The sequence below is a fragment of the Leuciscus leuciscus genome, assembly GCF_965113295.1.
Source record: "Leuciscus leuciscus genome assembly, contig: SUPER_11_unloc_9, whole genome shotgun sequence".
NCBI classification, from domain to species: Eukaryota; Metazoa; Chordata; class Actinopteri; order Cypriniformes; family Leuciscidae; genus Leuciscus; species Leuciscus leuciscus.
In genome coordinates, this window is record NW_028118538.1 from 14,068 (window position 1) to 37,147 (window position 23,080).

Consider the following 23,080-nt stretch of genomic DNA (forward strand, 5'->3'; position numbering starts at 1 on the left):
AAATTTCCATTGTTAAAAGATATTTCCAAGTGAAAGAGGTCCTGGCTATTTAATGAAATGCAGCAGGGAATTCGAGGCCTTTTTCTGTACCTCAGATTCGCCCGTGAGGCTGAGAGAGAGAGAGATCTTCAGCCTCATGTATTTCTTATTGTTGGCAGGCATGAAAACAGGTCAGGGGTAAAAAAGGTGAGAAGGATGCGGCAGCAAAAAATCCAATCCAATCAACTTATATATATATATATATATAGAGAGAGAGAGAGAGAGAGAGAGAGAGAGAGAGAGAGAGAGTGCTTTTTAATGTTAAATTCATCAATCTGGTGAAAATTATTTTAGTTACAGTGTCTGTCTACATTACTACTACATAATAATAGTTATAATATTAATCCCATGATAGTAATAGCCATATATTGTAAAACAAATGCACTGAAAAATAAAGGAAACTTTCATAATTAGTTTTGTACTAATTTCTATACTTGAAAGAGTATATTTCTATACTTCACATTAAAGGTGTGATTGGGCTAGCCCAGTGTCAATCAAGAAAAGAACCAAATGGGCCGCTGATCTACGTGTTTCATGGGGTGTCAGAAAAAAAAAACTAACGCTGACTTTTTATTGACCAATGCATTACACACTAACCAAGCGCCGCCAATTAAAGCAGCACTCAGTTACTGTGTCCAAATTCAGGGTCTACATCCTTCGGAGTACTCATTTGAAGGATGTTACGTCACAGCGCCGCGACGAAGGCTGTCCAAATTCGTAGGATCCTTCAAATGCGGCCCACAAATACGTCCTCATTTTCCCCGAATTGGAAGGATGGGTGTGGTGGATCCTTTCCTGTCCTACCTATCCCATAATTCTTTTCGGCAGAGCGTAATGGCGGACAAAGCGAGCGGTAGCGGAGTGGGAGAGGGAGAGGAGTATGCTTTTCGATGTAAGTTTTTTAAAAACTGGGTTTAAAAAAAAAAAAAAAACATTTTCAGTGGTTGTCTAGTTAGGCATTTTGTTTTAGCGTTAAGCATTTTTTTTTTACATTTGTACGTTTATATGTAAAAAAAACAACATTACTTTAGTAAACTAGCTTCTTCCTTACTGCCTGTGTGAATATCCCCTTACACACAGCTAATTTGTTAGTGATTGAAGCTGTTTTTAACGCTTCTAGGGACGAAAGAGCAGACAGAAGTGTTTATGTCACGGTTGCTAGGCGACAGGATATGAGCAACGGGTAAGGGAGGGAACTGAAAGAAGGGTAGGCTGTCCAAATTCACAAACACCGACTTCCGGGTTTTGCGGTCGTCGGAGGACCCCTCCTCCTTCAACCGGGTAGGAAGGATCCTAAGGAGGATGCAGACCCTGAATTTGGACACAGCCAGTAGCTTCGGGACTTCTTCGCTGTATTCTCGCTTTTTGCTCGCAGGTTTCTCGCTAGAGCTCCCCCCACAGCTTCGGAATAGATATTTGACAACACTGTTGTAAAAACTCGTTGGTGATTCTCAGACACCAGAGGCTATAGATTAACGACATCAAAGCAGATGGGACGTTCTTTAAAACGTCTTCTTCATTCGGGTTCGGACAGCGTGAGGGAGCGCAATAATGACAGCATTTTAGCAGATTTCTTTTGGCCGTAAAGCAATTGTTTACATCGCGAGACCTGATATCACGCGAGACTTCCTGACGCAGCGGCCGGCGGCCCGCCGGCTCAAAGTTGCAAGTGCGGATTTTCCGCTCACGGGCACCAGGGGGGTGCGAAACGACCACCATTCAACCCGAAATAAGTAATATAACCATTCCAATGACTCCGAAGCTGTTCAGTTAAGGTAAAAAAAGTTACTTAGTTCACCTTTAATCAAAAAATACTTTGCCTCGAGAAAAGGACAGTAACAAGTTAAGACCTTCCGCGCTGGTCGGATGCCGACTTTGGGACGATTTAGCGTGAGCTTACAAATCACTTACAGTTCAATAAGCTCAATAACACAGCAGCAGAAAAAGGCTGAACATTTCAAATATAGGCGACTTTACATTGTGTTTCATGTGTGAGTCATATATGATCTTACCACAGTGTCTCCAGTTTACAGTGAGGATCCTCCAGTACAGCAGAGAGCAGATGAACTGAATCTCCTAGTTTATTCTCAGACAGATCCAGATCTCTCAGGTGTGAGGGGTTTGATCTCAGAGCTGAAGCCAGAGCAGAACAACCTTCATCTGTGACTCCACAATCCCTCAACCTGTAGAGAACAATGACACACTCTTCACTCTCTCAGTTCAGATCAGATCAGTTTAACACAAGGGTCCGCAGCCGTACTGCAGGGGGTCCGTCAATTAATGCTTGATCACAAATCATTTTTTGTTAAAAAATTCAAACATGGGTAAAAAACATCACAAAGTCAAATTTAAATATAAGCACTCTCAAACGAATGCAAGATCTTCCTCAAACAATCTTCATCTGTGACTCCACAATATTTCAACCTGTAGAGAACAATGACGCTGTGTAAACAGTGTGTAAAATGACCATTTTATTAAAGATTGCAATGTGTGATGTGATTTGAATGTAGTGACAAGCAATGCCACTATATTCTACACTGCTTTATAAAGGATGCCGGTTCTCCATGAACTTGAGGAGAAACTGAGGGACAAATGCCATGCAGTGCTGTAACTATGGAGTGATAAAGAGATAACATTAATAACACCTGAAGTGTAACTTTATCAATTAAATGTACTATATTTTAATTCAATAATATTAATTTAATATTTTGAAGATATTTTTGTTTCTAAATATTTGTCCAATAATGATCCATTAATGGCCATTTAAAATAATATTTTTTTTCTAATATGTTTATTACTTATATTACAATTAGATTTCATGCTTAGCATTTAGCATGCTAATATATGCTATTGCTAATTAATAGTTTTGTAGCAATCTAATACAATCTTATAACTCAGTCATGTGACACAAATATAAGAAATTGAATGAATTAATCCAGTTAGGGAACCATAATAAAATGACTTTAAAACTTCTTCATTGGGTTACTTGGAAATGACTTGATTCCACGATGTTGACATTATGTGAACAAATGATCTTTGTTGAACTTAATTGGTTCATGTGGAGCTGATGTGCATGATTCAATCATTTAAATCCTACACACTTTTTCAGTGCATTGTTTTCTGTATCTTAAAAACAATTTTGGATTTACTGTAAATCCCTCTGGTCCTCTTCGTTTAGGGGTCACACTTGGCTCCTTCGCGGTCAAAAGTGACCGAAGCCTTAAAATGTCTTCTTTTTTTTTCATTTTTTTTTTCAGGAAAACCAATGTAATATATTTTTGTTCAATAATATTTTTTTATTATTATTTCGAATTTAGAAAGGTTTCTATGGTACTACTAAAAAAAATTTATGAGCATTTTGTTCCATTAGAATTCATATTTTTATTTGTATTATTATTATTTTTCAATAAATGCAACATGTCACATTAGTGCAGGCCTTTAAAATCCATTTTTTGAAGTGAGAAAAGCGTCATCCAGTGGCGTTAAAAAGTAAAAACTTGTGTAATGTCGTGTAACCGCCTGTAGGCTGTACTGTTGCTCCCTATATAAATACATAGAGAGGCTTTTTGATTCCCATTGTTTTTTTTAGACATGATTTCTCCATTTTATTAGTTTTTTTTAAATTTATTTGGATATATATTTAGACATTCTAAAAGACTATTTTTGTCAAGTTTTAGATAATTTTGTTACATAAGTATCAGGTTTTGCATTATGATTACAATCAAACAATAACGTTTGGTTAGAAAAGGAACAATGCAAGCATTTTTGTTAATCAGTATTTGATCATTAAAAAAATCTAACAAAATAAGGGATGGATAGTGATAATTCAAAACACTTTATACAGACATTTTGCAATTAATTGGTATTTTATTCAGTTTAATTCTATAAATGGTAATAAAACTTCAGAAGGGAACAGCAATTATGATCCAACAGCAAAAACAATAAAATAACAACAGCAAACAATCATTATCAAACTGTAGGTTAAAAAACAGGAATAAAAATGTAATTATAATAATAAATATTATTTTAACTATGTACATACAAACTGTAATTATTTTATGTATTGTTGCATATGCAGCAGATATCAGGAACACCTATTAGGCTAAAATAAGACCAAACAATTATTATTTATGTGTGTGTGTGTGTGTGTGTGTGTGTGTGTGTGTGTGCGCGTGTGTGTGTGTGAGAGAGAGTGAGAGAGTGAGAGAGAGAGAGAGAGAGAGAGAGAGAGAGAGATCTTTTGTATTTTTTAATTTATTGATTTTATTTTGCATATTATCAAAATTTGCTGTTGCAGTCTTACCAGATCATTTCTCTCTCTGTGTGTGTGTGTGAGTGTGTGTGTGAGTGTGTGTGCGAGTGTGTGTGCGTGTGTTTGAGCGAGAGAGTCTCTTTTGTATTTTCTTCATTTATTGATTTTATTACGCATATTCTCAAAATTTACTGTTGCAGTCTAACTAGTTCATTTCTCTCTGTATCTGTCTGTGTGTGTGTCTGTGTCTGTGTGTGTGTGTGTCTGTGTTTGTTAATTTACAGTATGCATATTCCATAACAACCCGGCCCTCTACAAGAGTTTTAAACATTCCAAGCAAATCAGCATCTTCTCCTTCATTCTTACATGTATGGGATTTTAAAATAGACAGCTTTGCCTGTCCCACAAGAAAATTACCAAGTGTACATTGTACCTTCCATTCTTTCTTATACTTCACACCAAAAATGAACATATTTTTTGTAAACATAAAACCAAGCTTAGTAAACATTTTATCCAACAATTCAAACAAAGGAATTAATCTTGAACAATCACAAAAAAAATGAAAAACAGAATCGAGAATATTGCAAAAAGGCATGCAGATAAAACCATCTCATTAAATTTTTATACAAAACTGTTAGTTGCCGCACAATGGAGTACTCTCCACTGGAGGTCCCCAGACCTCTTAGGAATGGGGGGCTTATACAAACACCTCCATGATGGAGTTATTTCCGAAGAAATTGATAGATGTTCTCTCCATTTAGTATCAACACATCTTTTCAATTGAGTATAAAACAAGGATTTCACACACATACAATATAATATCTTTTTGCCAACATTATGAAACAATACATCTTCAAATCTTTTCAATAAAGTATCATTTAAATCTTCATCCAAATCAAGACTTATATTAACTCGAAGATCTGGAAAAATCATAGGCCTTTCATCATTCTCAATAAAATTGTTTACACAAGAAAGACTGAGGAAAAGATTTTTTAAGATCTCCAATTATCCCTTCAACACATCTTTCTGATCTAAGCCCAACTCTATTAGCTATAGATTTAGCCGTATACCATTGACCCTTTGAAAAATCAATTAAATCTTTTACAGTAGCTATTCCTGTGTTTAAAAACTTGTCAATTACTGAACTCAGAATGGAAAAATTCCTTTTAAAGAGAGGATGTTTCTAAACACCATAATGTTTATCATCATCTCTCAATTTTTTAAACATTTGCCAGGCCTTTAATACAGTTACATAAAAGTTAGAAGAAGAAACACTTACTCTTGGATTTGGATTTTGGACAGATTTTTCAATTAGGAATAACTGCTTAGCTAATCCAACTCCCCCAATACTTTGTAAAACAGACAAACCTAATGCAATCCAGGGTATCTTATCTGAACAATATAATAGCCTTTGTAATGTTTGAAACCTCATTGTCTTAACTCTCGCCTCCAGATTTAGAAGTCCTTGACCACCTTCTACAACTGGGAGATACAAAACTCCAGGAGGAAGCCAATGATAACCATCCCAAAAGAATTTAACAAAGACTTTTTGAATACCAGTCAATAACTCTTCAGGGGGATTCAACACTGTAAATCTGTGCCACAACATTGAGGCTGCCAGATTATTAACGATTAAACATCTCCCTCTGAAAGATAACCTCGGGAGAATCCATCTCCACTTCTGTAGTTTCCCCACAATTTTATCAACTAATCCTTCCCAATCATTTTTCATATAAGTATCAGATCCTAAATATACCCCAAGAACTTTAAAACCATCTTTGATCCATTCACATTGTTGTGGGATTTGAGGAGGATCTATATCCCTCCACTCGCCTAACAGAAGGGATGTACATTTATCCCAATTGATTCTAGCAGATGTAGCTTTTTGAAAAGTTTTCAAACTAGAAGTCAAAGCAGCCATATCATCAATGTTCCTTATGAAAACAGTTATATCATCAGCATAAGCTGTGAGTTTTACAGGTGGGATCTCTGGAAAACCAGGAATACAGAATCCATATAGTCGTTTCCTCAAATGTGACAACAAAGGCTCAATAGAAATTGAATATAGAAGTCCTGAAAGAGGGCATCCTTGTCGTATACCTCGTTACTGCAAAAGGTCTAGTTAGACAACCATTAATCTTAAGCATACTAGATGTTTCACTGTAAAGCAGTTTAATACAAGAGACAAATTGTGGTCCAAAGCCAAAGGCCTTCAGAGTCTTTAGTAAATAAAAGTGATCCACTCTGTCAAAAGCTTTTTCTTGATCTAAAGATAAGAGTCCAATATCAATTTGATGTTTTTTAGCAACTGCAATAATGTCTCTTAGCAAAAACAAGTTGTCGAAAATTGTCCGCTCAGGGATACAGTATGACTGATCTTCATGAATTATAGTTGCCATACATTTCTTCAACTTATTAGTTATAGCTTTTGACAGTATCTTAAAATCAGTACACAGCAACGACACAGGGCGCCAATTCTACAAAAGTCCAAGATCTCCTTTCTTAGGGATTAATGTCAACACTGCCCTCCGACAGCTTAGGGGTAAAACACCTTGATTAAAGGACTCCAAAAAAACATCATACAAATCATGTCCAATCACATTCCAAAAGCTTTTAAAAAACTCAGCAGAGAGATCATCCACACCAGAAGATTTGCCACTGTTCAGCTCTTGCACAGCACTTGAAAGCTCATCAAAAGTCAAGAATTCTTCCAATTCCATCTTTTCTTCTTTAGACAACTGTGGAAGATCTAGAAGAAGTTCTTCAACTGCTACTTCATCACAAAATTCGGACTGATAAAGTTTTTCATAAAAAGAAATAGCAGAAACTATCATTTCTCATTGATTGGTTATTTCTTTGCCATTAGGAAGTTTCAGTTTGTGAAAAAATGTCTGCTCTTTAGATTTTTTTCTCCAGTCCGAAAAAAAAAAGCAGTTGGAGCATCCATTTCATTGCACTTCACATATCTTGTTCTGACAAGTGTCTCCTTCTCCTGCTCTTCCAATAAATCCTTCAAAAGGCCTTTGTTCTCTTTAATGATATCACCTCCTCCCTGATTGCGGAGGCTTTGTTGAAGAATTTCTTGCTCTATCATCTTCATCTTCACTTTCAAGTTCTCAGTATTATTTGCTGTGTATTGTTGACAAAAAACCTTTATCTGGACTTTTCCCAGATCCCACCATTGACTAAGAGATGAATAACTACCTCTCTCTTCTCTCCAAGACTTCCACAAAAGACCAAAAGAGTGCACAAAGATGTGATCTTGAAGTAATGTATTATTAAAGTGCCACTGTGACTTATAGGATTTAGGTGACAAGACAGACATAGACATAGAGATATAATGATGATCTGATATAGATGTAGGGGAAATACGATTACTAAAAAATCTTCCTTTATTGCATTCCTCAATATAAAAACGATCCAATCTGGCAGCAGAAACCTTATTTGAATAAATTTTCAGCCAAGTATATTGTTTAACTTGAGGATAAACATCCCTCCACAAATCTACAAGACTATGTCTATTAATTAAAGATTTAAGAACATCAGGTTTTTCCTGGCTGAAAATGAGGCGGAGGTAGCAAAATCCGATAGCTCGGTTCCTCTAGGGGGGTCCGGGGGCATGCCCCCCCCGTAAGAAAATTTTGTACATTTCAAAGATAAATGCATTAATCTGGTGCATCTTTTTATGTATAATGACCACTAGAAGGTGAAAAAAAAAAACACTTTTTACAAGCATGTATTTATTTATTTTTAGGCATTTTAATAATCAGATAATTTGATTTTATTTACAGTTCATAGGGGGCCATGAAATTACAAAACAGTACTAGTAAATTACGTGACTGCTACTTGTGATAGCTTATTTTATAAAAACGGCAGAAGAATTTCGGCTATTGCCTAAGTCAGGCTGGCTCTATGGATATATTTTAAGTAACCTAACAAGTTTGAGAGCCGAAGCTTAAGAAAAACAGTATCGGTACCTGGCTGTGACAAGTGAAGGCACTTCGATGCTGCAGAGAAGGTGCTTCTTGACTTTCGTGCGTCTGTGGAGGTTGTGATAACTGACAGGTGATGTTGAAAAGGGGGAGGGGCAGGGGCTCGTGCGCTTTCGCAGAAATTTACCTTGCTCCGTTTGAGACAAGCACGTTTTGGTGCTTAAAGCCCTGCATTTCAGCCCGAGCCCGACGTGCCAATATTATTATTATTGACTTATTTATGCCCCTAGGGCCGGGCTTCGGGCCAATTCTCACGTCATAATTCACATGCGGCCGGGCCTCAGGCTTTTTTTGGGTTATCCTTCTTTTTATATTTTTAGACATTAATTTAAAAAATATGAGAAGCTGACGACGACGATAGAAAAACAAACATAGAAAGACATTTCATAACCTCATAACTTTCATAATCTTATAATTACACAGTGACATATGACTGACATGACAGTCTCATGCACGCACGCACGCACACACACACACACACATACGCACACACACACACACACACACACACACACACATATACGCACGCACGCACGCACACACACACAGAAGGTTTCCCATCAGCGCGACCCACGATTCACCTCATGTGCAAATAATGGAGAATATTAAGAGAAAAAATCGCAGATGGCCAACTTAAAACGCAGCGGGAAGAGTGATAGAAGAGAGGAGGACTGGGTTAAAACCTTAGGCTACACTGTGGATGCTATTCTTTTTCTCCACGATGCTCTGTAAAAGACTGCTCTAACTTTTCGTTTCATTGGACTTTATTTTCGTTTAACTGTTGGAAACTACTGGAAAAAAGAATGGCCATGTTCTGTCGTGCATTTTTGAGGTAAGATAACTTGCAAGTTTATTTAATTTAATTGGTTTAGATAGGCTATTGCTCCTTTCGTTTGCGAGCGCTGGTTCGAGCAGCCTGAGCCTGCCTCAGTATTTCAAAAAAAGTTGTTTTACTCACTGTGGTTTAATAAATAATCATTTGTTAAATTAACTGTCTGTGTGATATGCTTGAAGTGTTTTATAGCCTATCTATGGATTGTAGCCAAGTAAAGTAGCCTATTAGCGTTGATTTGAGAGGCTAAATTGATCAAACATGTTGTAGGCTATACTCGCTGTCGGTTCGGCTTCATTTAAAAAAAAATGCTCCAAAACATTTGTCTAAATTAACATGATAAAGAAATGAAAAGAAACATAACTAACAAAACTGACCTATTTTAATGGCTGCAAATAGGGCAGGCTGCCGCTGTGTAATAATAATAATAAAAAAAACGGACTCGGGCTGATAATTCTGATGAGCTGTCGGACTTGTGCTTGAGCGTCTCGGGCCAGGGCCGGGCTCGTGCTTATTCTGATGCAGTCGAAATGCGCAGAACGGTTTGAGAATGGAATGGAACCCGGCCGTGAACCCGCTGCCGAATCGTGTCGGTGGAAAAGAGGTATCTAATCATGTGATTCCGTCTTGAGTTTTTGTCGACAGACGGAGGCGGCCCGAAATTTGACGGAGGCGGCCGCCTCATAATTCTCTATGCAGGAAAAACCCTGTTCATGATTCCTATCCAATTTATGATCTACCGTACAATTAAAATCACCCCCTATAACAACAATCTTATCATCTGAACACTTCAACAATTTTTTCCGGATTCGGTCGTACACTAACGCATCACGTACCGTTCCACAAAGCTGGCGAACGATCTCAGCTTCGGCGCGGATTGCAAGGAGCTCTCGGGTCTCTGCTTCAGTCCAGTTTGCAGACATTTTTTCGTTCTTTCTTGTATCGATGACAAACACAAACTTTCTTCTAGAGTAACAGAGTCGCACGATAACTACGTCATTGCGAAGGCTCGTGCATCGTCACTACGACACACCCCTTACGGCATTTGTCCTGGCTTTTGTTCACACAGCGCGCGTTCCGGGTCTGAACACGGCAATGTTACTAGGTCCCGACCCGGCATCGATCCCGGCTTAAATCCCGGGTCGAGTTTGCGTTCACACAGAAGGCGCTCCGGCAATTTGCCGGCAATTTGCCGGGTTCAAAGTGCTGTGTGAAAGGGGCTCTTTTTTAAGTTGTAAATACTTAAATAAAGTCACTCTCTTTCGTACATCCCTACATCCATTTATATTTAAGGATCCGATATTAAAGGATACCATCAGGATGAAAAAAGATAAAATGAATAAATGCCAATATAGATGTAATTTCCAATACATAATAGGCTACCTCTTTAAGGACTTTTCTTTACTCTTTTTCTGACAGCACTTACAAACTTTTTTAAACGATAACGCTTAGGCTGATCTAATTCCTCAAGTGTTGCTTTCTTCATAGCCATAGCAGAGGAATCAATAAAAAGCTTCAAATCAGGAAAATACGTTTCAATCTTTGGTTTTCTCTGTTTTTTTGTAGCATTCAAGAATTCATCCAGCTGTTCCAAACTATAATACCAGATCCTCTTTAATCGCCCAACAGTACTTTCCTGAGAATTGAATTCATCCAATTCATCAGTGATTAAGTCTGAACACTCACTATCCGGATCACTGTCAACATCCTGTGATATTGGTTCAGCATCATTTTGGGACATATCCCTATTTGATGCCTGCACCTCATCCAAGACATCCCTCACTTTAGACCCATCTTGTTCTCCAGATTGTTCTACCTCCTCCACAATCTCTACAGGGTCATTCATTCCACTCTGTCTAGCATCAGGAATGATCGCATCCGTTTCTGTAATCTCAATATTGCCACCCTGAGGCAACTGTTCTCTCATTTCAGTAGACGCGTCAATTTCCGCATTCAAATCAACTGCAGCGCTTTCTATAGTCGGTTTAACCAACTCGTTATTCTCCAAAACAATTGAATCTTGCACTGAACCATTCTTTGCGCTTTGAGCCTCTTTCACAACAGGACAACCTGTTTTAATATGGCCGTATTTTCCGCAAACAAAGCATTTCATAGTCTCAGTAGTGATAAATATTGTATAGTCCTTACCAAACACTGTCAATTTAACAGACACATCAAGCATTTCAAATTCAGCGCTTAATATCTTCAGAGCCTGACATCTGAAAGACATGACATGTTTCAAATTTTTCAGTCCTAGAGGAATCATTCTAATCTGCCCAACCAATTTTCCATAACGAGCTAAGATAGACTCGAGCGCTTTATCAGAAATAAACGGAGGTACGTTTGACAACATCACTCTTTTAGAAAGACTAGACAAAGGTAAAATTGGAACAAATACATCCTGAACAGTTAAACCACACTCCACCAATTGACTAACCATTTCGATTTCCTTCAGAAAAACGACAATTGCTTTATTCATTCTTGAAGCGGACATTATGTTTTGTGCACCTATTTCTCGACCAATAGCGACCAAAACACTCTCAATAGACACAGACTCATCTGACGGCATGCACTTGCACGCGTGCCGAGCAGACAAACAGGAAAATCCATCGGAATTTGAGCCCATCTTTATCAGATAAACTGACAAAAATAGCCACTATAACACCTTCTCCTCTAACTTACAGCAATATTCAAAATAAATAAATAAACTCAGAAAGGAAAAGTTCAACTCACTCAGCAACTCCCAGTGGTGGTGGAAGTACTGAATCTCAGTACTTAAGTAAAAGTACAAATAACCAGAGACATATTTACTTTAGTAAAAGTAGAAGTACCACAATGAAAACCCTACTTAAGTAAAAAGTAAAAAGTACCTGATTTTAAATGTACTTTTAAGTATTAAAAGTAAAAGTACTTGCATAACAATTTATTCTCTTAATGTCTATATTCTAATAATTAGGGCTGTAACAATATGAATCCGAAATCGCTACACTCAGATCTACGAACCTGTGTCGCGGTGTGAGAAGGGAGAAGGCAGAATCGCGACACACCCCTTTTTTGAAGTTAACATTATACAATACGTAGACCTACACCACAAAACTAGTTGAGGATAAATTATTTAATATTTGGCAATTCCATCGTTATAAACGGGACATTTGCAGTAAAAACTTGAAATATAAATTCTCAGAAAATGCATTTAATACATATTGAAAAATACCAGTATGCGTTTTATATTTAATGGGAAATCTAGGCTACACATGCGTTACGGGACACAAACAATATTTAACTTTTAGGTAGAAAAATATTTTTTTGTAATTCTGTGAATTACACTGCGCAAACCAAAAGTAATACCCACCGGATGAAGGGTTGGCTCTCCACAGAACATAACATATTCATTTTATTTTATTTTTCGTGTTCCCATTTATGAGGAAAAAACAATGTTACAGACGTGACCGCTCTGAAAGGCACTAAAAGACTGCTTTAAAACTTTCACTGAGACCTCAAACAGAAAGCACAAAGCCTTTTTTAAATTTGAATTTCGTTTTGTATTAATTGTATCTCAATTTTAATCAATGTTTCATCAAACAATTGCCAGGATTTAATAAATAAGTAGAAAATAGATAATCACGACACGTAGGCGCTGGCGAGTGAACTGGAGCTCGTCTCATAAATGAACCGAAACTCAGCGTATAAGGTATCCTACTTGCCTCACAGACCTGATAAATATATCTTTAGACAGCTTTAAATGTGTACTTTTAAACAGAACAATTCAAAACGAAAGAAAACCGACTGCTCTCTGCTTATAATCCGTATGAAATGCGCATTTCTCTCTGGCGTGTTCACTACTGCGAAGATCGCGTATCAGTATCGTCAACCTCATCTTTGCAGCCGACACAGAAAACACTTGTTTATTAATAAACAATTAAAATGTCTTCTTGCTATATTTGACATATTCATTACTTTTGCTGGTTCTTTGTGACAGCTTTTAGGTGCTTTATTGTTAGCGCCACCAACGCGATCAGCACCGAAAACATGGAGATTTTTTTCAATCCCTGTTTTGGCAGGGGAAAAACTGATCCGAAAATGTAACGAAACGTTGTAGAAATGTAGTGGAGTAGAAAGTATAATAATTGCTGCAAAAAGTAACGAAGTAAAAGTCAAAAGTATGCACTATTGATTCTACTTAAGTACATTTTTCACGTATCTGTACTTTACTTAAGTAAAGTAACGAAGTATTTGTACTTCGTTACATTCCACCACTGGCAACTCCACACACTCCTTGCTCACGCGCTCCCCACAAACACGCCGCACATGCGCACAGAGAGAGAGAGAGAGAGAGAGAGAGAGAGGGGGGGTCTTATTTGCGTCACTCCTTCATTGCTGTGCACTTTTTTTCTGCACAGCGGCTGATTTGTAGTTTGTACCACCAAAAGTTTCTCTGAGTTTTCGTATTTCCCATTCATTTCCTGTCGGTCATTTTTGAAGGAACCAAGTGTGACACTTTTTTTTTTACGACCCTTTACCATATCCGAATCATGTCTATGATTATTTTGTGTGTGTTCACAAAGCTAATACAACAAACGTCACCAAGTGTCATCCCATTCAGATGAAGCAAGATGAATCATTTTTAAACCGAAGAGGATCAGAGAATGTCAACATTGAAAAGTGGAAGATTAATCAATTTATTAAAGAAATGTTAATTATTAGAAATCTTTTTGTCCCTGATATTATTATTTTTTTTCTATTTCTATTTCTTTTTCCTTTTTTTTATATTGTGCTCTGTTCTTTAGGACATTTATTATAGTTTTGTTTTGTCTTATTGTAATGATATTTACTGCAATACAAAACTTTACTTCCGCATTCCTCGATTCCTATGGAAGTCTGTGGGTGTTGTAACTCTGTCAGTTCAAAAACACTGTTGTTTTAATATAACATTTATACTTTGTGTATTTGTGTAATGTTTTGTCTTGTTTGTGATGTGGAGTAATTATATATATATATACTATATAGTACTGTGCAAAAGTCTTAGGCATGTTAATCATTTTTCTGTTTCTTCATGTAATCACAGACGGACTCGATGATGGTGAGATCAGATCATACCGGCTGTTGTCAGATTCCTTGTGCATACACAAATCTCACTGGATTATTACAATTAATGGCAAAAAGAATGTTTGGAAATCTAAACTGATATTTCCTACTGACACATTACAGCAAAATATATAAATAACTGACTTAAAACCATCTTTTTTTTGGGGGGGGGGGGGGGGGGGGGTATTAACATGCCTAAGACTTTTGCACAGTACTGTATACACTGGGGGAGAACATTTATGTTTTAGGATTAGCATGTTTAATCAAGCATTGGCTCACCTGTGATGTTCACTGATTTAACTGAATATTTATTTAATGTGCATTTGGACTGAAGTAAGTATCACTTGTAATTTATTGTTTAACTGAGTGTCTATGAATCACACATAAAATACTGGTTTTGGTTTTCCTGGTCAAACTATAATTGTACAGAAAATGAGCTCTCAATGAAATGTATTCATTTGTCTCTCATTTGTGTTGTGTGGATGTGTAATTGTTTGGTTGGACTCCTTCTTCAGACCCGAAAACAAGCTAGAGTTTAACAAGCAAAGTTGGTGATTGAGTAAAAAAGTTAAAAACTATTAAATAACTAATACATAATATATTTACCAAGGACAAAATATGTGTTTATCAGAGAGTTCATCTTACCCCAGTTTCTCCAGTTTACAGTGAGGATCCTCCAGTACAGCAGAGAGCAGAAGAACTGAATCTCCTAGTTTATTCTCAGACAGATCCAGATCTCTCAGGTGTGAGGGGTTTGATCTCAGAGCTGAAGCCAGAGCAGAACAACCTTCATCTGTGACTCCACAATCCCTCAACCTGTAGAGAACAATGACGCTGTGTAAACAGTGTGTAAAATTAATATTTTATTAAAGATTGCCCATGAACTTGAGGAGAAACTGAGGGACAAATACCATGCAGTGCTGTAACTATGGAGTGATAAAGAGATAACATTAATAACACCTGAAGTGTAACTTTATCAATTAAATGTACTATATTTTGGTTCAATAATATTAATTTAATATTTTGAAGATATTTTTTGTTTCTAAATATTTGTCCAATAACGATCCATTAATGGCCATTTAAAAATAAATAAATAATTCTAATATGTTTATTACTTATATTACAATTAGGGATGGCCCGATACCGATACTGGTATCGGGTATCGGGTCGATACCGTCCTCATATACTCGTACTCGTACTCATAAAAATGAGCCGATACCACGCACCGATACCACGTACATTTTTTTTTAAACGAAACTGGCCGCCGCGAGCCGCCGCTTTGTCTAGGTAAACTGAGGAACGTAAAATGTCGGCGGTTTGGGCTCATTTCAAGATAAGGGAGGATGACAGCAGCAAGGCAGACTGTAAGTTATGTTCAGCTAAAGTGTCGAGAGGAGGAAAAGAAAGTACATCGTTTAACACCAGCAATCTCATTAAACATCTGAAGACGCATCATAGCGCTGAATACACACAGTTTAGTCAAGCTAAACAAGCAAATCAGCAGCCAACATTGACACAGGTTTTACAGAAGTGCGAGAAGATGTCAGGAGATAATCCACGGGCACTAAAAATAACAGAGGGAATTGCATACTTTATTGCACTTGATGACCAGCCATTGTCGGCTGTTGAAAATATAGGATTTCGACATCTTCTTGGCATACTGGAGCCGCGATACGAAATTCCGAGTCGCCATCACATTACAACCGCTATGCTACCGAAAGTGTTTCATGACGTGAAAAAGCACGTCAGTGGACTGTTGCGTGACGTTTCGGCCGTCAGTTTTACAACAGATATTTGGTCAAGCAGTGTCTGCCCAATGTCTCTGCTCAGTTTAACTGTACAGTGGATTGATGACAACTTTTCTCTTCGCCATGCCACCTTGCAAGCAAAGCCGTTTCGGGGTTCGCACACCAGCAAAGCCATAGCAGACGCGTTTGATGGGATGCTTCAGACCTGGTGCATTCCGAAAACCTCTGTCCACGTCGTGCTACGAGACAACGCTAGAAATATGATTAAGGGCATGAATGATGCTGGACTCCCCAGCTTACCTTGTGCCGCTCACACTCTCCAGCTGGTGGTCCACGAAGGACTTTTGTCTCAGAGAAGTGTTGCTGATGCATTGGCTATTGGACGCAAAATCGTTGGCCATTTCAAACATTCTCCTCTAGCCTACTCCTGCCTCGAAGACATTCAGTTAGAGATCGGTCAGCCTGCAAAACGTCTACAGCAGGACGTACAGACCCGCTGGAACAGTACATTTTACATGATCCAGTCTCTGATTGAGCAGAAACGGGCTCTAGGAGTTTTTGTGTCCGAACATGAACTTCCTGATAATCTTACGGCTCACCAGTGGGCACTGCTGGAGAAGGTTGTAACTGTTCTGGGTCCGTTTGAGGAGTTAACACGAAAAGTTAGCTCTTCTGAAGCTATGGCAGCAGATGTGATTCCTGCTGTCACTGTACTGCAGCGGTTTCTGTCTAGAGAGACCGACGATGACCATGGCATCAAAACTATGAAAGGGACTTTAGCTGCAGCTGTCAGGAGGCGATTTTCTGATGTGGAAGAACAACCCCTCTACAGCATCGCTACTCTACTCGACCCCAGGTAGGTGTGTGTGCGTGTCTGTGTGTGTGTGTGTCTGTCTGTCTGTCTGTCTGTGTGCGTGTGTGTGTTTGTATCTGTGTGTGTGTCTGTCTGTGTGCGTCTGTGTCTGTCTGTGTGTGTGTGTGTGTGTGTGTGTGTGTGTGTGTGTGTGTGTGTATCTGTGTCTGTGTGCGTGTGTGTGTTTATGTGCGTGTGTGTGCTAGATAGTCATTTCAAAGTTGCCTATGTATTGCTGAAAAGTACATTTTAGTATTTAATTTTCATTTAATAAATTATTTGATTAGGCTATGTTATTTTAATAAATATGTATTGTCAGATGCCTAATTTTCTCCCTCTGTTATAGGTATAAAAATCTTTTTTTCTCTAACACCAACACTGCTGCAAATGCCAAGGAGATGCTGATGCGTGAGCTGTTGAGGTCGTCTGGAGAAGAGGAGAATCATGACCTGCACGAACCTCCTGCCAGAAAACCACGCAGGGACCAGGCAAGCAGCAGCCTGGACAGTATATTTGATGAAATAGCAGATGAGCAAGCACCAGTCTCTCTAAACAGAGCTCAAGTAGGTTCTACTGCACAATTAGAGACATACCTAGGGGAGACCACAATTTCTCGAGAAGACAAACCACTACAATACTGGGCAGTTAACAAAGTGCGGTTCCCTACTCTGGCCAAAATGGCATCCAGATACCTCTCAGCACCATGCAGTAGTGTTGACAGTGAAAGGCTGTTCAGCTCAGTGTCACATATTGTGAATGAAGACAGAAACAGAATCACAGCTGATCATGCAGAGATGATTTTGTTCATCAAAAAGAACCTGCCTCTCATTCTCCCAAAAAGTACCTAAGCTAGTTCAGATCACATTGCTTACTGAAATGTTTGTTTAATTGAAACAAGGGTACTGTCACTGTGCCACATAGTTTAATTGTTGTTTCATTTAAATATGCAGTAGTTTAATTGAGACTTGCAATTGTTACATTGATGTTTTGTTTAATTGAAATATGTAAATGTTTAATTGAGACTACACAACAGTTACATTGAAATTTAGTTAAATTGAAAGCTGGAGACGCTGTCAAATATTAGAGTTGACAGTTTTGACTGTACAATATGTTTTATTTATATTTTGTCAGTTGTGAAGACAGTGCCAGCATTGAGGCTTTTTGTTTACACAGAAATATATATAATTTATTTTTGATTTGAAATTGCCTACATTTATTATTTTAATCATTATTTATTTTAGACTTGTTAAAACAAGCAGAGAAAATAAAAACAGTCTTCTTACCTGTGTTCTAAAATAATCTTCTGTCTTCTTTTCTGGGAGCCTGTAGTTACTTTTGCGGTAGAAATATCGGTATCGGTACTCGGTATCGGCAAGTACACAAATTCAAATACTCGTACTCGTATCGGTTTGGAAAAAAATGGTATCGGGCCATCCCTAATTACAATAGCGTACCGCACGATATACGTCACCTTTTCTCATTAATATTCATTAAGCTAGCGACGGTTGCTAGGGGGGTCAAACTCGCGCGTGTCACTCATGCTAGACGCATGTAAACAGTTTACGGACGAGATGTCTACTGAGCTAAACCTGCTAACTCTGTCCGAGAATGATGTCCCCGGTGCCAAATTCACTGGTATAGAAGTAGAAGAACATACAAATATTCAATTGAAGAGATGGCTTGAGTGTAGAGGGCTGAAAAAGAGCCGACCTGATCCAGAGGTAACGTTAGATTGTTATCGACAGAATTTCTCCCCCAAAAAACATCGCCTTACGCCACTGACAGTGACATTTTGCAGTTTCAACAAGCTATCTTTTACCACCCTATGTCCTGTCTGTCATATATACTATGTCCTCTGGTTGTCTTACGTCTGACAGTTGTTGGGGGTAATTCGGGAAACGAATAAAGAATACATCCTTCATATGTGGACGGTCATAGTGTCTGGAGTCGTTTCTGCAAGTTCCATAGCAGCAGTGTTTACTCGGCATGTTCTTATTTGAGGGATAACCGGCAGAAAACAAGCAGTACTAGCATGAATCATAAGCGAGCGCGCTTCTATGTTGACCCCCTTCCGGTTTACGTTGCTGACGTCACGCGGCCTTGCGGTCTAAAAATAGCACTCGTGCGGCACGCTATTGGATTTCATGCTTAGCATTTAGCATGCTAATATATGCTATTGCTAATTAATAGTTTCGTAGCAATCTAATACAATCTTATAATTCAGTCATATTTTTGTTCAATAATATTTTTTTATTATTATTTCGAATTTAGAAAGGTTTCTATGGTACTACTAAAAAAAAATGTATGAGCATTTTGTTCCATTAGAATTCATATTTTTATTTGTATTATTATTATTTTTCAATAAATGCAACATGTCACATTAGTGCAGGTCTTTAAAATCCATTTTTTGAAGTGAGAAAAGCGTCATCCAGTGGCGTTAAAAAGTAAAAACTTGTGTAATGTCGTGTAACCGCCTGTAGGCTGTACTGTTGCTCACTATATAAATACATAGAGAGGCTTTTTGATTCCCATTGTTTTTTTTAGACATGATTTCTCCATTTTATTAGTTTTTTTAAAATTTATTTAGATATATATATTAGACATTCTAAAAGACTATTTTTTTTAAGGTTTAGATATTTTTGTTACATAAGTATCAGGTTTTGCATTATGATTACAATCAAACAATAATGTTTGGTTAGAAAAGGAACACAATGCAAGCATTTTTGTTAATCAGTATTTGATAATTAAAAAAATCTAACAAAATAAGGGATGGATAGTGATAATTCAAAACACTTTATACAGACATTTTGCAATTAATTGGTATTTTATTCAGTTTAATTCTATAAATGGTAATAAAACTTCAGAAGGGAACAGCAATTATGATCTAACAGCAAAAACAATAAAATAACAACAGCAAACAATCATTATCAAACTGTAGGTTAAAAAACAGGAATAAAAATTGAATTATAATAATAAATATTATTTTAACTATGTACATACAAACTGTAATTATTTTATGTATTGTTGCATATGCAGCAGATATCAGGAACACCTATTAGGCTAAAATAAGACCAAACAATTATTGTGTGTGTGTGTGTGTGTGTGTGTGTGTGTGTGCATTTGAGCGAGAGAGAGTCTCTTTTGTATTTTTCTTCATTTATTGATTTTATTTTGCATATTATCAAAATTTGCTGTTGCAGTCTTACCAGTTCATTTCTCTGTGTGTGTGTGTGTGTGTGTGTGTGTGTGTGTGTGTATGGGTGTGTGTTTCATTGCTGTGCACTTTTTTTCTGCACAGCGGCTGATTTGTAGTTTGTACCACCAAAAGTTTCTCTGAGTTTTCGTATTTCCCATTCATTTCCTGTCGGTCATTTTTGAAGGAACCAAGTGTGACACTTTTTTTTACGACCCTTTACCATATCCGAATCATGTCTATGATTATTTTGTGTGTGTTCACAAAGCTAATACAACAATCGTCACCAAGTGTCATCCCATTCAGATGAAGCAAAACAATTAAATTAAAAACGTGTTCGGTCATTTTTAAACCGAAGAGGATCAGAGAATGTCAACATTGAAAAGTGGAAGATTAATCAATTTATTAAAGAAATTGTAATTATTAGAAACCTTTTTGTCCCTGATATTATTATTTTTTTTCTATTTATTTTTCCTTTTTTATATTGTGCTCTGTTCTTTAGGACATTTATTATAGTTTTGTTTTGTCTTATTGTAATGATATTTACTGCAATACAAAACTTTACTTCCGCATTCCTCGATTCCTATGGAAGTCTGTGGGTGTTGTAACTCTGTCAGTTCAAAAACACTGTTGTTTTAATATAACATTTATACTTTGTGTATTTGTGTAATGTTTTGTCTTGTTTGTGATGTGGAGTAATTATATATATATATACTATATAGTACTGTGCAAAAGTCTTAGGCATGTTAATCATTTTTCTGTTTCTTCATGTAATCACAGACGGACTCGATGATGGTGAGATCAGATCATACCGGCTGTTGTCAGATTCCTTGTGCATACACAAATCTCACTGGATTATTACAATTAATGGCAAAAAGAATGTTTGGAAATCTAAACTGATATTTCCTACTGACACATTACAGCAAAATATATAAATAACTGACTTAAAACCATCTTTTTTTGGGGGGGGGGGGGGGGGGGGGGGGGTATTAACATGCCTAAGACTTTTGCACAGTACTGTATACACTGGGGGAGAACATTTATGTTTTAGGATTAGCATGTTTAATCAAGCATTGGCTCACCTGTGATGTTCACTGATTTAACTGAATATTTATTTATTGTGCATTTGGACTGAAGTAAGAATCACTTGTAATTTATTGTTTAACTGAGTGTCTATGAATCACACATAAAATACTGGTTTTGGTTTTCCTGGTCAAACTATAATTGTACAGAAAATGAGCTCTCAATGAAATGTATTCATTTGTCTCTCATTTGTGTTGTGTGGATGTGTAATTGTTTGGTTGGACTCCTTCTTCAGACCCGAAAACAAGCTAGAGTTTAACAAGCAAAGTCGGTGATTGAGTAAAAAAGTTAAAAACTATTAAATAACTAATACATAATATATTTACCAAGGACAAAATATGTGTTTATCAGAGAGTTCATCTTACCCCAGTTTCTCCAGTTTACAGTGAGGATCCTCCAGTACAGCAGAGAGCAGATGAACTGAATCTCCTAGTTTATTCTCAGACAGATTCAGATCTCTCAGGTGTGAGGGGTTTGATCTCAGAGCTGAAGCCAGAGCAGAACAACCTTCATCTGTGACTCCACAATCCCTCAACCTGTAGAGAACAATGACACACTCTTCACTCTCTCAGTTCAGATCAGATCAGTTTAACACAAGGGTCCGCAGCCGTACTGCAGGGGGTCCGTCAATTAATGCTTGATCACAAATCATTTTTTGTTAAAAAATTCAAACATGGGTAAAAAACATCACAAAGTCTAATTTAAATATAAGCACTCTCAAACGAATGCAAGATCTTCCTCAAACAAACTTCATCTGTGACTCCACAATATTTCAACCTGTAGAGAACAATGATGCTGTATAAACAGTGTGTAAAATTAATATTTTATTAAAGATTGCAATGTGTGATGTGATTTGAATGTAGTGACAAGCAATGCCACTATATCCTACACTGCTTTATAAAGGATGCCGGTTCTCCATGAACTTGAGGAGAAACTGAGGGACAAATGCCATGCAGTGCTGTAACTATGGAGTGATAAAGAGATAACATTAATAACACCTGAAGTGTAACTTTATCAATTAAATGTACTATATTTTGGTTCAATAATATTAATTTAATATTTTGAAGATATTTTTTTGTTTCTAAATATTTGTCCAATAACGATCCATTAATGGCCATTTAAAAATAAATAAATAATTCTAATATGTTTATTACTTATATTACAATTGGATTTCATGCTTAGCATTTAGCATGCTAATATATGCTATTGCTAATTAATAGTTTCGTAGCAATCTAATACAATCTTATAATTCAGTCATATTTTTGTTCAATAATATTTTTTTATTATTATTTCGAATTTAGAAAGGTTTCTATGGTACTACTAAAAAAAAAAATGTATGAGCATTTTGTTCCATCAGAATTCATATTTTTATTTTTATTATTATTATTTTTCAATAAATGCAACATGTCACATTAGTGCAGGTCTTTAAAATACATTTTTTGAAGTGAGAAAAGCGTCATCCAGTGGCGTTAAAAAGTAAAAACTTGTGTAATGTCGTGTAACCGCCTGTAGGCTGTACTGTTGCTCCCTATATAAATACATAGAGAGGCTTTTTGATTCCCATTGTTTTTTTTAGACATGATTTCTCCATTTTATTCGTTTTTTTTTTATTTATTTAGATATATATTTAGACATTCTAAAAGACAATTTTTTTTAAGGTTTAGATATTTTTGTTACATAAGTATCAGGTTCCCTTTCAAGGGAACTCCCGTTGCGTCGAGAAAATGACGCTGTGGGAACGCTTTGCGTGATGACGTCTTGAAGCACATGTAAAATCAGTCCAATGGTGTGGCGGAACGTCAGAGGCGGGTGACGTCACGTACCAGGAAACTATAAAAGCCGGCCCAAAACAGAAAACGAAAGCTTTTTGAGTCTTCAGTTGCGCTCTGTGTTGAAATCTGTCCTTGTTATTTGGTGTTGTCTGTCTCTATATATATATATTGATTCAGTTATGGCGAGCAAGCAGCAGTATCGAGTGTGTGTCCATCCCTGCCCGCGTTATT

The 23,080-nt window shown here is 37.0% G+C and overlaps 2 protein-coding genes across 2 annotated transcripts in view; one reads left to right on the forward strand and one right to left on the reverse strand.

The window, feature by feature from the left end:
* LOC309510309 (NACHT, LRR and PYD domains-containing protein 12-like) overlaps window positions 1–23,080 on the reverse strand; it is a gene marked incomplete at its 3' end in the record, with an annotated part of 59,578 nt that overhangs the window by 1,039 nt on the left and 35,459 nt on the right. Inside the window, exons 6-8 of the mRNA XM_082191297.1 lie at window positions 21,443–21,613; window positions 14,846–15,016; window positions 2,052–2,222 (exon numbers count right to left, since the gene is read on the reverse strand). Of these exons, the coding sequence (XP_082047423.1) occupies window positions 2,052–2,222; window positions 14,846–15,016; window positions 21,443–21,613 (513 nt within the window). The remainder of the gene's footprint in view (window positions 1–2,051; window positions 2,223–14,845; window positions 15,017–21,442; window positions 21,614–23,080) is intronic.
* On the forward strand, window positions 15,755–18,234 carry LOC309510298 (zinc finger BED domain-containing protein 4-like). Its single transcript, XM_082191294.1, has 2 exons — window positions 15,755–16,804; window positions 17,148–18,234. The coding sequence occupies exons 1-2, from the start codon at window positions 15,909–15,911 to the stop codon at window positions 17,647–17,649; spliced, it is 1,398 nt and encodes a 465-aa protein (XP_082047420.1). The 5' UTR covers window positions 15,755–15,908; the 3' UTR covers window positions 17,650–18,234.